Source organism: Trichoplax adhaerens, genomic scaffold (assembly GCF_000150275.1).
Source record: "Trichoplax adhaerens TRIADscaffold_11 genomic scaffold, whole genome shotgun sequence".
In the NCBI taxonomy this organism is placed as follows: Eukaryota; Metazoa; Placozoa; class Uniplacotomia; order Trichoplacea; family Trichoplacidae; genus Trichoplax; species Trichoplax adhaerens.
Window position 1 is genome coordinate 2,007,308 of NW_002060953.1, and position 17,700 is coordinate 2,025,007.

General features: G+C 31.6%; 2 protein-coding genes across 2 annotated transcripts; both read left to right on the forward strand.

The window, feature by feature from the left end:
- Positions 1 to 1,094: 1,094 nt before the first annotated feature.
- Positions 1,095 to 3,664, forward strand: TRIADDRAFT_29705 (uncharacterized protein; the record flags this gene model as incomplete). Its single annotated transcript, XM_002115507.1, has 15 exons — positions 1,095 to 1,208; positions 1,288 to 1,333; positions 1,426 to 1,526; positions 1,592 to 1,648; positions 1,758 to 1,831; positions 1,940 to 2,162; positions 2,248 to 2,318; positions 2,395 to 2,464; positions 2,538 to 2,593; positions 2,679 to 2,761; positions 2,854 to 2,923; positions 2,998 to 3,070; positions 3,168 to 3,229; positions 3,318 to 3,453; positions 3,542 to 3,664. Coding segments are annotated over 15 exons (1,359 nt in total), but the record flags the coding sequence as incomplete, so codon positions are not given.
- A 3,692-nt stretch (positions 3,665 to 7,356) lies between these two features.
- TRIADDRAFT_59604 (uncharacterized protein) lies at positions 7,357 to 14,620 on the forward strand (the record flags this gene model as incomplete). The annotated part of the gene is made up of 7 exons (XM_002115508.1): positions 7,357 to 7,414; positions 9,966 to 10,007; positions 10,191 to 10,403; positions 11,784 to 11,938; positions 12,038 to 12,344; positions 13,044 to 13,328; positions 14,178 to 14,620. The coding sequence occupies 7 exons, from the start codon at positions 7,357 to 7,359 to the stop codon at positions 14,618 to 14,620; spliced, it is 1,503 nt and encodes a 500-aa protein (XP_002115544.1).
- Between the last annotated feature and the right edge of the window lie 3,080 nt (positions 14,621 to 17,700).

Genomic DNA, 17,700 nt, shown 5'->3' on the forward strand with positions numbered 1-17,700 from the left:
ATTATTATTGGCTCCTTCATATCCATGCCATGAATGGACATCACCGACGTGCTATCCAAATTATCCAAAATAAAAATTTAACCGAGGTCTGCTTTATCATTTCACTTTTTCATGTAGATTGTCTTTGTTAGACGACAAGAGTACATTTTGCCTTCAATTGTACTGAAAATCAGTCAATTCAACCGTAATTTTTTCCAATGCTAATACATGAATGATGCGAATAGCATTGACTGGCGAACAAATATCATGCACAATAAATGTCAAGTTAATGTTGTTATGATAGATAGACACTCTTTTAATTTCCTATTTCCAACCTTAGGCTCACCTCATCTTTGTTTATTTCATGGCCAAGTGTTATGTAAGTATACAATAAGAGAGAAATTTAGAAATAATAAATCTTGATACGTACAAGTAAGTTGTACAATGGTGCTAAAATGAATGGGACATTAAACCTTATTGACTTGCTCACAAATACGAGTTGGCTACTGTAGCAGTTGCCCTATCCGGAAGAATCGATCATTGATAGAGTAAACTAGTTCAACAAATCGACTGTCAATGGGATTGATCTTTAGCACCCTTGTTGTAGTCTTTGCCTTCTAGTACAATTTCTACTCCAATAGTATCACTTTCATCAAGGCGATAATTCTCTAACGTTAACATTCCACTTCTTTTGTCGCTGTCTCATAGGCTGAACGTAAGGAATGGTTGGAAGCGTTGCGAATCATTGAAAAAATGAACGAAGGTTATTCACTAATAATTAATACCATGTTTAAACTGTGCAAACATTTATTGGGATATCAACTATAAATTTATTGTAGGAGTGTTGGTAATTTAAATCTTTCCCTTCACAAATTTTGCGTTTCATTATATTCAGAATGGTTGAATTGTCAACTTATTCATAAACTAACATTTTGTCCTTGCTATAGGTGGTAATTGTGAACCGTCTGATGAAGATATCACTGGCGTACCTACGACGAAAGTAAGTCTTGATGGCATGATTTGAACATCATTTTACTGATAGAAAAATTTTAGTGTGCAAAGACAAGATTGATAAAAGTCTCATACAGTAATAGCATACCTGAATAATTCATTAGGTACGCAGTTGTCTTTACCTGTTGTGCGGCAAAATATATGAAGCAGTCAATAATATATCAATGGCAAAGGCGTGCTACAAACAAGCTCTAGAATTTGACCTCTATTGTAGCGAGGTACCCCTTACCAAGAGTTAGAAAATCAATATCAATCTGTCGATTACAATTTTAACTACTGTACTTACTATACCTTTAGGCAATGGACCTTTTAATAAATCAACACATGTTATCGGTAGATGAAGGTTTGACTTCTTATTGCATTCGTTAATCAGATAAGCAATTTTTAAATTGTCCAAATTCGATCAATATCAATGTCAGCTCTAATTCGTTGCAGAAGTACAGCTGTTGGATAGCCTCTCTAATTGTCAGCAATGTAGCGACGCTGAACGACAATTCATTTTACAAATGTATAGGAGAAAAACTGCAAAGGTGCCAGTCAATAGATGACCAATAATGTTAGCGATAGCTTTAATAATAGTTATTTCATTAAAATATATTAGCAAGAAAGTGTTGAATCGAAATTGAGCAACGGTGCGGAAATTTTTTCCCATGACACGGTAAGTATCAGTGCCAGAGTTAAGATGTTATGGTAATAGTGTCTCAACATTAATTTCGAGATATAAAGTTACCAACAATTCCAATTTTTGCATGGATTGGGACAAATAGGATAGTCTACTTGATTTAGCGAAACGACATTGTCTTCGAACCGACTATGATGCCAGCTATAAGATAACATCAACGTAAGCTAATTCAATATAATAGGGACGGAAATCTGCAATGGATACATTTAACATACGCGTAAAAGCAAATTCAATTTTGTAGATTAATGTGCATATTATTATTAATAGGATTTTAGAGGAAGATCCTTACCATGAAGAATGCATTCCATTCCATGTTATATGTTTAATCGAACTGAAAAAAACAAATGGCAAGCAATCCATAAGAATTACCTTATACGCGATTTTGATGGCAATAATTATGTTATTTAATCCTATTTCCTTAATACTATTCAAATTTTTAGAACTGTTTCAGTTAAGCCATGTCTTCGTTAATAATTATCCAGCATCTCCGGTAATAACTCTATTCTAGCATTACTGCCTGACGCTCAGCAAGCATAATAACTTTAACTGAATTAAAATATTGATATCCTTCTTAGATTGCATGGTATACGGTTGGATGTTACTATTTGTTAGTGGAAAATTATGCCCAAGCTAGGGTTCACTTCAAGTTGGTCTCACCGCTTTATATTCATGCTTGAATAGATGAATTTTACATTCCCTAAAATATCGTCGTTTTTTTGCAGTAAAGCCATATCACTTAGAAGCAGTTTCGGATTGGCATGGCTAGGCTTTGCACATTCTTTCGCTGCAGAAGTAATTGTTCGGTTTATTCAAAAATATTGTTTTAGTGTATTGTATTGAAATGTAGAATTTTTTTTTAACCTAGGCAGAACACGATCGCGCTATGGCTGCTTATAGTACAGCTTCAAACTGCATGCCAGGGTTAGATTGCAAACTGATTTAACTTGGTTACATTGGTAAGGTGGCAATATTTATGATTGAAAACTTATCGCTTCTGTTGCCTTAGGAGTCATATGCCTTTGGTATACATTGGTAAGGAATACGCACTATCGAATAACTACAGAATTGCAGCTAATTTCTTCGCCAAAGGTATTAACTCATAATTAATTATAGGATTAAAATCTACCTCATAACTAATTGTACGAGAATAAAGTTTTTTGTCTAAACTATCCGCCTGCTAGCTCTACAAATTGCTCCAGATAATCCTTACGCCGAACATGAAATTGGAAGTGCAGCCTTTAATAATGGAGAGTAAGTTTCTAAGCTTCTAAATGGATCTTTTGCCGTTAGTTAAAATTTTGAAACCTTTTGTATTTTTATTATAGTTACATCACGGCAAAGAAACATTATTTATTAGCTTTAAAAGTATTTGAAAGTGATGATAACAAGGTTAGCGTTGTAGTTTCTGGATATACTGTACATTTTTAAGAATACTGTAATGTTGCAATCTTCCATTCGAATATATTTGTCTTTGGTTGATTGGCAATGATTGTAGTCGTTACCGGAAGCTTGGGAACCTCTGTTAAATAATCTTGGTCATACTTGCCGAAAACTAGAGTAAGCTGTGGGCCAATTTCAGATATTTCAAGTAACAATAGGCAATTTATTTTTAATGGATACATGTTTCTCTTGTACATGAATATAGAGAATATGAGTTGGCATTAAAGTACCATAATTTAGCTCTTAAACTTTCACCTCGGAACTTTTCAACACTTACCGCTATTGGATTTACTTATAGTCTTATGGAGAAGCATGCGATTGCCTTAGGATATTACGATAAAGTATTGTGCAACTGCGCGTGACTTTTAATTTTTGTGTAACTTTAGAGAAAAATAACTATTGTTTGCTTGCAACTTACATTTAAAATAGGCAATTTCATTGAAAAAGGATGACACTTTTACTTTACAAATGATTAATAATACCATGGAGATACTAGCAAATATTAGTACAGTAGCCAAAGGCAAGTTCTGTTATGATTGCGATATGGATTAGATTTTATTTTATCTGCGGTTATAGAGTCCTTTTAAATATTGGCTGCTTATTAAATTTTTGATAGATCTTCCAGTTGCCGAAACTCCAACTCCAAAACTGAAAATAGCTGCAGACTTGGACAGTATTGGAGATAGCAATATGAGCGTTGACGATTAAACTTTAGCGTAACGCTTTCGTATACAGAAACGTCATTGCTTGTTTCTATTTACTTCCACAGTGACTTTAGCATAATCGTGAGACGTTATTTTAGCTATAAATTTTAATGTAAATAGTTACGTGAGTAATAGTTGCTTTACTGTATGAAAATAAAACTAAAGACAATTGTGTTCTTAATGACTGGAAAATTTGGGAGTAAACAACAATTGTGCGGTTGGTTTGTGATAATATCTAACTTGATGGATTTATTATTAGTCTTGATTCGTTTGTATAAAATGGTATACAAGATAACGCCTGAAAATGTAAGCATTGCAAATGTAAAGGTAATCGCGTTCGTATCATGCAAAAATACTACTGGCGTAAAAGTCAGTAATTTCTAGTTTGAGTATTAAAGGCCATAATTTGTAAAATAGTAGCTTAATCATGCAGAAGCGAATTTGAAGTTGATGATGGAATGGAATAGCATCATTGATATAACCGAGGCGGGTTCGATCAATAACTAATGTATTGGTATTTTTACTTGGGCATTCTACAACCTACTATTTGCGTACATATTTCGTGCTCAAGTTGTAATTGTTGGTCATTTATAAAGATGAGTGTAAAAAGATTGGTTCATTTTGTGATCATACCTAATTGCTTATTCAACGACTGATTGACAATATAAGTCAACGTTTGCCGGAGATACTACTAAAGCAAGTAGTTTATTGTCCGCATTTATTGAAGTTAGAATACTCCATTAACAAATAAAATGGCTTTGACCACGTTTATAATAAGATTGCATTCAAATATATTAGAAAATTCTTTGAAAATTAGGACAATGGTATACGAAATATGGATATACTAAAATTGAATTTGAGTGTACAATGCTTGCACTATGTCTGAAATCATGTTTCACTTTCAAGTAGCATTTTACTATTCTAGGATTTAATGTATCCGCATATCCATTATTTACAGTAAATAAGATTAGAGAATGCCTCCTGATAGTTTCAACGACAAATATCATACGTCTTAAATTTTCTTTATTGGAGAAAACAAGGGAAGTAGAGTGTAGGGCAGTAACTACCCTTGCGTACTAAAATCGATAAAATGCTTAATATTTCCTATCTTTTCTGGAAGGAATAAAACTGAAGTCATGCTACAGATCATTTTCTTATGCCGATTAAGACATCGGCGTTATTGTATTACAATGATATATGACATTACAGACTAGGAAAATGGCGTTAACTACGGAGTATCTTCGAATTTAATATACCGGTATACTTGAAATCGAACATGAAGGATTTTACAATAGAAAGTAACATTGAGTTTAAAGATATTCGTACATATCAATGATAAATTAGTTATTTCCTTACTGAAGTTTATTGTCTCATTAGATGCTAAACTGCTCATCCATGCTGTAAGGGATAGTAAACTGCCTACGATTAGAGAACGATGTAATGATGGAAATCCAGTAACATGATTACAGTGGCTTTTTCGAACTTATTTCTATTTCTTCATTTACCCTAAAATCCATATAGAACGCGATCATGTCATCAACTTTAATCCCCTATCTTCTACCGCAAACGCCGCGAACGCCCAATAGGTGTTGTAAACGATCGCAATAGTACATAGGGTAGCGTTTGTTGTTTTGACTTTAGTACTTTCATAACCATATCAATCCTGTAATAATTAACAACTTAATTTAGCGGTCAAAGTTTAATTTGCCATACATCGTATTAAGCAAGCATCAGCACTTATTAACGCCTGTATAGTTAGAGTTCCAGAAAAATTCCTTCTTGCAATGAAGTTTCACGGAAATGCTGGGCTCCATTCCCTGGGAGTTTTACTGCACTTATTTAGTTTATTAATTGTTCGGATCAAACTGCATAACCAAGACCTTGCTCATGTCTTCAGAGTTTACTTATAGAGCCTTAACTCGATGAAATAGGACAAAAAAACTATCAGTCTAATCCCTCCCGCCCTACCTTTAATGCAGAGTGAGGGACTTTATAACTAGAATTCTTCTTCTAATAATAATATTAGTAGCATGACTAATCAAAATATAAACCTAATTAACATACAATCCTTCCCTATTTATGAGCATCCGATTATTAGACTACGGAAATGACTTTCCCAAGAATTTATCTTTTTTTCCCCTGCTATTTCATTTTACGTGGTGGATTTATCAAAGGTACTGTAATAAATATAATACAACGACAATTAATGGAAAAACCTCGAATGAAAATCCTCATACAATTTACTTGATTTCCAAACATTCTGGATGAGGATTGTTAGTATCAAGCTACAACAAGATTGCATCAATCATAACTAATTGTCTTACTTAGAAGGATTTTAAAGAATGAATTGCCAACATGATTAAATTAGACTAGAATTTGGTATAACATGGACGAGTAATTGAAGTATTTTTAAATGTGATATTGCAGTCTAAAGTTGAAGCTCAATATTTTATCTGGAATAAATCGATGTGCATTATATTATTATGATATTTCACAAATATAGCATCATTTAAAAGGCATCAATCATAATCTGTTTATGGAAGATGTCACACACCACTAGTGACAAAGTAGTCTACACACGCCAATCCTTGCGTAGAACGCCACTTACTAACTTAAAGAGGTGAGATTAGCTATATCACCAAATAATTCAGTTCCAACAACCGAATACTATGGTATAATTATAGCGTCACAGATGATGTAGACGAGATAGTCAGAGATTTACTATCATTTATTACTGAAGGAATCTTGGCACCCAAGATTATAGTCTTTACAATTAAATATCAATTGAAAAACTAGTTGACTATCTAACCGACTAACGAACTAAAATGGAATCTTCAGGCACCAGCCTTTTATAGTCTCGTCAGAAACTCCTAATTAGGACGAGCTTACGCATCGTAACAGAAGAATAGAAAGTTCTTATATGTTTAAACATTGATTAGCTAAAACATAATTGCAGCGAGTAATTGACAAGTAAAAATCTTAATACAGAATAGTGCTAATAAAGTTACGCTTATTCCCACCGCTAGACACAAGTAGAACTTTGTACGTGACAATAAACCAGTATAGAAAAAGCTTAATAATCAAATAAGCATACGTTGACTATCTAGGTTAGCAATTACTAGAACGTGGAGAAATATTTGAGTGAAGTTAGCGAAATATTATTTTACTATTTTGTAAAGTAAGTATTCACCAGCACGACACCAAATACTTTAAACTTATTATGCATTGATTGTTATCGTCGTATTACTTAGCTATTCGTAATACTGCAATCATGCTATCTGCATAAATTAGATGATATATTTAGTACTATATTTTGACTGAAACATTTTATGCTTATAGACATTCAATAATACAAAGTAAATAGCAAGACAGTAAATTAATGGTCGATTGGGAGTGTCATAATAAGATCTGTGTTTATAATTAAAGGTTTAGTTATTTAAAATCAAAATTTCTATTAACCCCAATACATGCCCGATATAAGATGTATAGCAATCACAGTTCCTTCATTTCAACATCATCGGTTCTAGAGAAAATAGCTCCATGGCAAAGCTGTATTTAATATTACTTATCTGTTCGATTTTTAATGGGACAAATCAAGGTTAGTACCAATAGGTTCACTTCAAATCCATCCAATAATAATGTAATGATCTAAGACTACTAATTCAAGGCCATGAATTCAATCGAAGTTGTAAACAAGATCCACCACGATACGATAATGTGAACATTTTTCTGTTTAAGTTAGTACACTGATTGCTTTTCAAGCAATCAGTGTACTAACTTAAACAGAAAAATTACAATATTGTATTATTCTGTCTAGCCCAAGCTTTTCCCAAAAAAGTACTATGAAACTCGGTGAGATTTGATTTAAACCGAATAAAATCGGCTACATTCAGTAGAAAAAATTACTATCAAATACCAGCAGTGGAACAAGAATTGTACAATTGATGGCTTTATAGTAGTTAAAAGTCTCTTGTTTTCGTTCAGCTAATATCTAAAATTTATGGCACAAGATTTCTCTATTTAAAAAGACTCTTTTACTATAACGAAGAATTATCTCACTTATTTCAACATCAATTTGGTCCATACAATAACTATATTTCCAGTACGTATTCATAAACACTACCTGAAACAATCTCCATTAAAAAGACCTAAAATGTCTATCGTTTTAGCTCAATTAATATCTAAAATTTATGGCACCGAGCTTCATTACTTATAAAAATTCGTTTAGTATATCCAATATTCGTTTCTCTTTATTTCAAAGTCAATTTATTCCATTCAATAACTATATTTCCTCCACATAGTTGCATATTCACCACCTGTAACGATTTCTGGAAAAAAAATCTAAAAAAATTTAGGCCAACTAATATCTAAAATTTATGATGTAGTGCTTCATTATTTATGAAGATTCGGTTAGCATATCCGACAAATTACTCTCTTTATTTTAGCATCAATTCAGCCCATTCAGTAACTATACTCCCGACACATATTTGCGTGATCACTATTAGACATGGTCTTTAATTTGCTAATTTGCTAATTTTCTATCGATCAATCATCAATGTTTTCATACTAATAATTAATTTAACACCAAAATCAATCTCTTATTATTATCATTGTTGGCAATACTCGTGAATCTTTTCTAAAAATTAAAATGATATTAACACGATCTTGATTTTTTCCATACTTTACTACCGATGCATCTTCTCAGTGCTAGTACCAGTACTCGTCTAAATCAACTGAGATGGATAAATCATCTATCCTGATAAGATACTAGCATAAAAGTTAATACTTTCATGACTTTCTCATGTAGAAAGGAGAAACGAAAGAAGTATATAAGTTTATAAACTGTATGAGAAAAGACAATGTCATTGGTTTATCATTTGATTCATCCACAGCCACGTTATTGTTGCTACATTTATTGGCTAAAATACTTCGTAGCAGTGAAATAATTAGTATTACGCTTACAACACACTTTAAATTTTCTGAATAATACACTTTTATCAAAACATAACCAATAATTTGTTTGAACTAGTTGCATTTACGTAGGTGTACTATTACTGATTCATCGTTTGATAGTTACTCAGGAAAAGTTAACATTGGTTATTTTCTGTTGCATGATTTCGTATCTTTTCATCAAAGCCACTAAAAGACTATTTAAAAATAACATGAGAAAATTTAAAATTTTTTGATGAGTAATGCGGGGAAATTAGTCATATGGAGGGAAAGAGCACTCCTATTCGCATATATATTAAATTAATTCTACGATGGTGTCAATGAGCTGGTATGCTGTGTATGCTTACCAGTGATATATAACTACTCACGGAAATCCCAAATTTATAGAAATATAGAAGGGCACGCTACAGTACGTCATACTCACATAACTAATAGTCTACAATCCCAATACTTACTATAGTTAGGTTACAGTACTACATGGTATTGGGCTAATATAATTAATATGGAAGCGTTAAACATGGCTTACACATAGGTTAATCCTGAAATTTATCGAGTAAATATGACTATCAAAAGAAAGATTTAGTTATCGCATTTAACCTAACAACGTTTATTCGTACTAATTCAATTACTTCTCTACTAAATTATCACAGTGCACCGCAACTTTATATGCCTCACAGGGCTACTAATAGTATCAAACTAAAGTAATATCACTCTGAATTACTCTACATTAATCTAATCGCGAATTGCATAGATCTAGAAGGATTATAGCCTACGTTCCTAATATACTTTAACTTATCTAGCAACCGACCTTTTAGCTTGTCTTGCCTTCCTTTTGTAACCGCATTAGATGTAGTGCAATGAAGAATTTGAACAAACTAACATTTAAAAATTAGAATTTTGATGATATGAACAATTTTATATCATATTCTAAGACAAAATAACCGTAATTATTGAGGCTCGGTACAGTTAAAATCTCAACAGACTAACGTTCATAAATTAGAAATTAGATAAAGCACTCGATTTTATATTATATTTAAGACAAAATAGCAGTATCTATGAATAGACTAACTTTCATACAGATAATATCTCTATAATATAAAGAATTAGTGGGAAATTCAATAGGAAGCCTTTATTGTTATGTTATTATTTCTTGACTTAAATAACAATTAACCAACGTGTTTCGATTTCTTTCATTCCAGTTAAAAGTGGAAATGAGCCCGATGAGGAATGCAATGGTTTAGGTAGAGCATATACTCGTATATATTATATCCATATATATATATGTATCCGGTAACTCTTAATTTTTCATGCTATGGTAGATATAAAAATTATGTCCGTTACATGATATTGGCACGGAGAAATATTGCACGACAGCAAATCTAAAGCCTTGAAATAATTTCAAATCTTTTGGATTTCATTTCTAGCTTCTATACCTACAGTCTCCTCTCCAAATCTCACACAAGAATGCAGAGTGATAAAATTAAGCTGGAAACCTCCCACTATCAAGCCATCATGCTGGTCACAACTACATTACACTGTAGCTTACCGAACGTATGTCGGAAATCCTAAGGAAACGAAACGCTTTAAAAATGCCTGCAACAATAGTACTGAGCCTTTTTGTAAATTGCCACCACTTGGTAAGTATGTAAGCGTTATAGATTACCGGGTTATGACTTCAATGAAAAGCAACTCAGAATTAGTATCGCGCTCCAAAACTCGCCGCTTTTATCTTAACTTGCACGGTGAGTTTTCTACATTCAATTGTTTTCTAAAACGAGACTATTTTGATAGTAATAATCCTAATAGATAATCTAATTAATCCAATTTTGATTTTTAATTACATTACAGCATCTTATCATCATCTGTTAAAATTACTCTCATGACAAGAGACTAAGATACCGTATACAAATTGCATTAGATAATTATATATTTGCGTAAGGCATTTACTTTATCCGTTTCGTTTTCTGAAGTAATCCATTCCTAACCAGCTTCTCATGCCTAGCTTACAAAAGTTTCGTAACTGTAGTTGAAAATTCCTAATTTGAAAAGCATAACAAGATTTAGACCATAGCAAATACCCTGAGTGGCCTAGTTATATCGTTGATGTTTTTTTATAATATAATTTGTTGCACTTAATATAGAATATTAGTACTCTATAATATATCATACATTAATTAAATTGGCAATAAAGTAATAATAAGATCTGGTTTAATATTATTAGATAGTAAAATACGACCATAGCATACGAGAATAGAATAACGAATTTAACAGAATTAACTACGGTAATTGAATTTATCCGTCAAATTTTTTCCAATGCCGATTCCTCCTTACAAGGTTTTATACTGTTACTGTACATCATAATACATTAAGAGCAAGTTCATAGTATCAATATGCAAAATGCCCTTGATTACGTTCCAAATATTTCAGTAATAATATAGCATGGCATCCTATAATATAATTGAAGAACAGAAAAATTTAATAAAATTAATATACCCAGATTAGGCCAAATCCCAATGTTTGCGAATGCAAATTGTCTACCGAATAGACTAATTTTGCAACTAAAACTTCGTATGTCAATAAGAATAAAACGCAGTGTGAAGACATTTACTTCATGTACTTACTACTTCTGAGCTTAAGTAATATAAAATTGTTCGTGTTATTCTAGTACAATGATACTGAATTTAAAAACTATTTGATAATTAATTTGTTTAAATAGTAATGATATTACGACCTTATACCGCAATAGCTAACAAATTATGTCAGAATAGAATCAAAACTGTCAGATTCTCAACGGCAATAACCCCTATCCTTGTAGATTATCGCACCTTACAATATCACGCCACACCGCTTCAATAATATGCTAGAACTGAAAGACTACCATAAGACTGTGTCTGAAAATAAATTTTTAATTGATAACAATTCAATGAAGCAAAGTATTCTAGTTCTGATAATTCGAGATATATTACTTGAAAATGGCAAAAAATTAATTTAATCATTTTCCCCTTCCTATGCTAAAGTGGTTATTCCGCCAGATGAATGCGAATCTAATTACGGCAAAGGCAATAACCGTATTCTTGTAATCTGTAAAGAACATATCAAATGTGATTCTGGGCAGACCTACAGATATAATTTCTATTGGGGAAAAAATTATTCAAAGGATGAACCAGATACAGTTAGTAGCCTTTGATTTATTATTAAGTTTATGACAACCAATTTTACCGCACATTTCTGTCTATTTAATATCAACTAACAATGATACTTTCTTCTTTAGTCATCTACTAATTATTTGAGGATGGAGCTTTCTGAGCTAGAGCCTGATACATTATATTATTGGTATGTGGAGGCTGTGGTGCCAGCCAGAAGTTTGGTCAGCAAACCTACACCCAAACTCTATTTCCGCACATTACCTTTGATTTTAACTACACATACAGAAACGATTGCGACTACACCTTCAACTACTGCTACGATTGCAACTACGCCTACAATTGTAGTTTCGACCGCAACTCAGCCAGTAACTACATCTACAACTCTGCCTACAGCTTTGCCTACAACAGCTATTACTGTCTTCAAGAAATTAGGTATGCTTGTTAATAAATGTTCCTACATTGACACTTCCAAATAATAACATATTGGATAAGTACAAAATAATTCATGGTGCGGAGGATAAAATCGCAAGATATTAAAAAAAGCCTAATTGATAATTATGGCAGTATTTTTCAGATAATACAGTTTTGAATGCCGCTATATATTATAATAAGCTAGCCTAATAGAACAAAATATGAGCTTGATAGACATTATAGCAGCACTTTTCAGTGAATATAAACTTAAAAAAAAGTAAGCACTACGATTTACTATTTTAACAAAAACAAGATTTGAGTTTAATTGGCTTAAAGGCAGCATTTTTCAGTTTATGCAAACTTAAATAACACTAGATGTTACAATAAATTATTACAATTTAATAATAAAATGAGCTTGATAGACGTTTATGGCTGCATTATTTACTTAATGTAAGTTTCATTTGAAGAACGCTAGATGTAGTAATACATTATCTTTATAGAACGAAAAGTCAGCTTGACGAAGGTTTATGGCTACATTTTTTAGTATAGATTTAATTTTAACATAAGATATGTGTTTCAATCGTATAATGCGGTGAGTAGATTGGGAATTACAAAGTATTAGCCGATTGTCTGTAAAAAAATCATTACAAAAGTTTCTGAACAGCTACTTTGCACTCCAGATCCTTCAAGTCATGGTATCTATGTTTTGCTAATTTTTAGAACCAACAATTACCGATATCAAGATTATTCTCTCCGCAAATCGAGTTAATATTACTTGGAAAGTTGTAGGACCCAGTAAAAAGTGTCAGAAACAAATTCGTTATCAATTAGTTTATTGGTGCAATCAGACCCGTAGCTGGAACACAGCCTGTAATAATTCAATAATAGCTGCCTGCCAGATTAACCTCGAAGATGGCATTTCTGAAAGTCTAACCTTTAAGATAGTACTCAAAGATGAAGCTCAAACTGTGATTAAAGAAAGTGACAGCTTTATCCATCTTATAGGTAAACAAATACTGACGATTGCCTATTTTGGGAGAAGCTAGAATATTTCAAGCTTTGTTACTACGATAGATATTAACAGGGTTACAAAATATTTAAACCATCATGACAGCAAATTAGTCTCGATAATCGCATGTGCAAATTGAAATCGTTCGGTTACTTATCGCAACTTTTATTCGCAATGAGCTCAATTAATCTATCAATTTTAATTTACTGTATACAACGTAAATTGGGAATACAATTTTTGATTCATACGCAAGTGCTATGATTATTAGTTGCATTTTCTATTGATTACCGATGATCCATGATCGAGGTTTAAATACCTATAGAATACATGCAATGAAACAATTTACTAGATCCAATTATATCGCGAGAATAACTCTTCAAATACTGTTACAAAGAAATCAGAATGAAATTTTTAATTGAGTAAATCCTTAAACTTAAACTACTCATACATGAATATTAGCTATTGTAACAGGTGCGAAAGGATCTTGATGAATCTGTAATGACTATGGATGTAAATCGATCGTAAATGAAACTAATAGGAAACAATTTAGAAATTATTTTGGAAACTTAATATCCCAATGGTAGCGAAGATTTCATTAATAGCTCATACGTTATACTATAATTGATCCAATTAATCACTAATCACATCTGGTTGACGAGACTACTTATAGACAAAGATCGATGGGTATGATAGCTAATGCTACATATCCTAATAAAGAAATAGTTTCAGTAGAAATGTATCTAAATATTTCGAAATTAAAAGTAAAAGCACCGATGTTGTTATTGTAGAAAATGATACTATAATACAATTTTGATCTAGTTTTATATTGATTCATAATATTTCAGATTTAGGCAAAGGAAATGTAGCTACTACTGGTAGAAATGAAATTACGGATACACCTATAGAAATTACACCATCAAGCCTTACGAAAAGAACATCACAACTAAAGGCAGAAACTAGAGGTCCAACAACTAAGGATATAATAATAAGCGATTCGCCAGGAAATTCGAAAGAATCCGCCGCATTATCTGTGCTAATATTACTTAGCATCATCATTGCTTTGATTGCCGCTCCACTTATAATAGTTAGCGTTATTATCTTAATTATATTCTATAAGCGATATGTTACCCGAGTTTCAAATCCAAAATCTCAATCAGATGAACATTATTATTCGAGCGTAGAAAACGTGCAAAAGCCAGACTCAAATATTACTGTCCAAGAGGAGTGTACACTAACTGAGGAATCGGAGTATTCCGGCCAATTATTCGCAAATAGCGTTATCGTATAATGATTGATGTAAGGGAGTTAGACCAAATTATAGATATACTTCATAACTTTGTAGCTAAAATATTATAATAGTGAAGAGTATAACGTGCAGTTACAGAGCTAGAAAGGATTGAATTGACATCCACAATTTATAATATAATACGTTAGTCTTTTTATATCCGCTTTTGCAATGATTAAGGCAAACTTTGCAGGTATCAAAATTGTTTATTGCAATGCTGTACGAATACTTTTACAATAGTTGCTTAATAATGTCGGTAATACGCTTTTAATATGATTGGATTAAGGCTAATCTTATTTCCAGGAATGCTGAATGAAAATAAGAAAATTACAGTAGCCGATTAATTCTTTAAATGGACTAATTCTATCAGTGTTACCTAATTGATCTTGTTCAAGTAACTGGCAATTTGTAGCATTAATGACAAATATTAATATCAGCTTCTTCAAATTTCAACTATAATATATGTTCACAACATCATTCTACATTAATACTATTTTATTTAAACTATGAATCATTTATTACTGGATAAATCTAATTAGAATTACTATTCTATTGGTTATAGTAATGAGAAATTTTAATCTTGAAAATACACATCCCTAACGCAATATTATATTTCGATACGGTATTATCGGATGGCTAAATACTATTTCAGAAATGATGGAAGATCTACTTTACTTCAATTCGATGCAATTTGTAACATTTATCAAAGTTAGCAAAGTACTAATACGAACTCAAGCAATCTTAATATAAATCATGCTATTTACTGCGTTTCAGGGATTTTTGTATCATATCGATTCAAAGAAAAATAAAACTTATTTGATATATTTAACTTCAAATTATATTAGTTGTTCTATTATATCTACATAGAAGGCATAAAGAAATACATTAATTTATCAATTTCCTAGTTATGGTGTGAAATAAATTGATTTGATAGCTGATTGTGATTGTGAATTTGTGCACTTAGATAGTTCAAATTCGAACTATAAAATTTCTAGCGCAATATTCTGCATTACTGTTATTTATTGAAACTGTAAAGTGTAAATTATTGGATAAATCTAATTAGACTTTACTATTCTGTTGGCTATAGTAAAGAGGAATTTTGAAAAAATATAGATGGTCTAATGGAATATTCAATTTCGACACGAAATTATTGGATGAATAAATTAAAAATAAGCAATGATGTAAGATCTATCTTAGTTCAATCCTATTTAATTTGCTATGCTTGTTAAAGTTAGTAAAGCACCAATCCGAACTAATAATTTTAATTTAAATAGCTTTATTTACAGCCAAACTTTAAGGATTTTAGATTCATATGTATCAGTAAAAATGAATTTATATATATAAACACAGTGATAAAACTATTCTTTAACCATTAAACTGCTAATTGTAAAAATAGGTTAATTGTATCAACATATAAGGCAAGGAGAAACACTTTAAAGTAATGATTTTCTAGTTATGAAATGCAATAATTACCATTAGTAGGAGGTTCTAAGAACATACTAATGACCGTTTCAATTTTGAAACAGACATATGGGTATGACATTGCCTACAATTAATTAAAGTAACTGGACATTAATGTATCTTGCTGTAGATTATTCTATTCCTCAAATACATTAACAAAGACGTTAACAAAGATGTTGTAAATATATTTAGCTCTAACATAGCACCAATAAACTTTAGCCGAACAAATTATTTAAACTTGTCGACGGCAATTTCATATTTGAATATTTTTACGCTTATGTTCTATTACATACAGCACCGTATCTGGCCTATGGATCAAACGTTGAATTTATGAAGAGCTAGTACATTTTAATGGGCATGAATTCGGTTAATTTTACTTACAGCTCCAGGCTTAACTGTTAATAGAGCAATATTAAAGTTGTAAAAACCAATTTCTGGTAAGTGATTACGTCCACTGTCATTAGTACAGATGAATTAATAATAGTCACCGATTCACGATAGTATCGTATTTAGTATGGCTACTAATCCAGTGAGCGAAAAAGGTAACGACTATACTTTATAAGCAAGTTCAGCTAAATTAATATTAATTTATTGGTTACATTGTAATAGTTAAAACTTGACAAATTTTATCTTAAGCTCTGCTAAAAATGGAAAAAGAATTGAGCGAGTTTAATTTATTGACCTAACTTTGCTTGATCTTGTTGAAAGGATAACAGTAACAAAGTAAAGTTTTAAAAATACTTTGTAGAAGCCGTCTTTAAGATTCGACTGATTTTATGTCAGCCAGCTGCGTACCGAAAGATAATTAAACTATTTCCAGCGCATAATAAACGAAGAACAACGCCAGTATAAACATAATCCTAAAAATGGAAAAGCGTAGCTTTTAAAATAGTTTTTCATTTAAAATTGAGAACTGATTATATATTACCAATTTAGGGGCCAAAATGTAGCTTTTACGACATTTTATGGAAGTCTACACTTTATACAATAGCTTGAAAAATATATGGAATATAAGCATATGTTTTGTTATTATTTCCCCTACAGCTATATTTTTCAGAGCAATTTGCACCTGGATGTTAGTAAATGATATTCCAAAGAAAAAGAAAAATAGAGAATACTGGGTAGCTTAGCCAAATGAGCGATGTTATTCAAATACGTTCCCTTCCCCTTCAAAGAAAATAAAATAATAAAATAAGCAGTCTCGTGAATTCAAACAAGGCAAGTAATGCAGTATTCAAACTACGTGTCACAAAACAGCTTTGCAACAAGATAATGCAATATACGATCAATAAGTCAATTCCTTGAACTACGTATCAAGGAACGATATCTGCACTATCACAAACACTTTTGCTCTACTAGCAGACTACACAAAGACTTAAACGTCTCGTATTTTACGTTAAACACTAAGTTTGAGAATCTTCTTTATTCACGATATACTGCATTTATATACTACTCCTCATTAGTTCACGAGTCATAGTTAATACAATTAACATTAGAATCATTTACTGAATTAGATATTAATTTTAGCTACTGCTCCCTTAATGCAGACAACAGTATTTACGAACATAGACATGTAATGACTAATACAGAATAGTCAGATTACGATATGTCCTATCACGGAA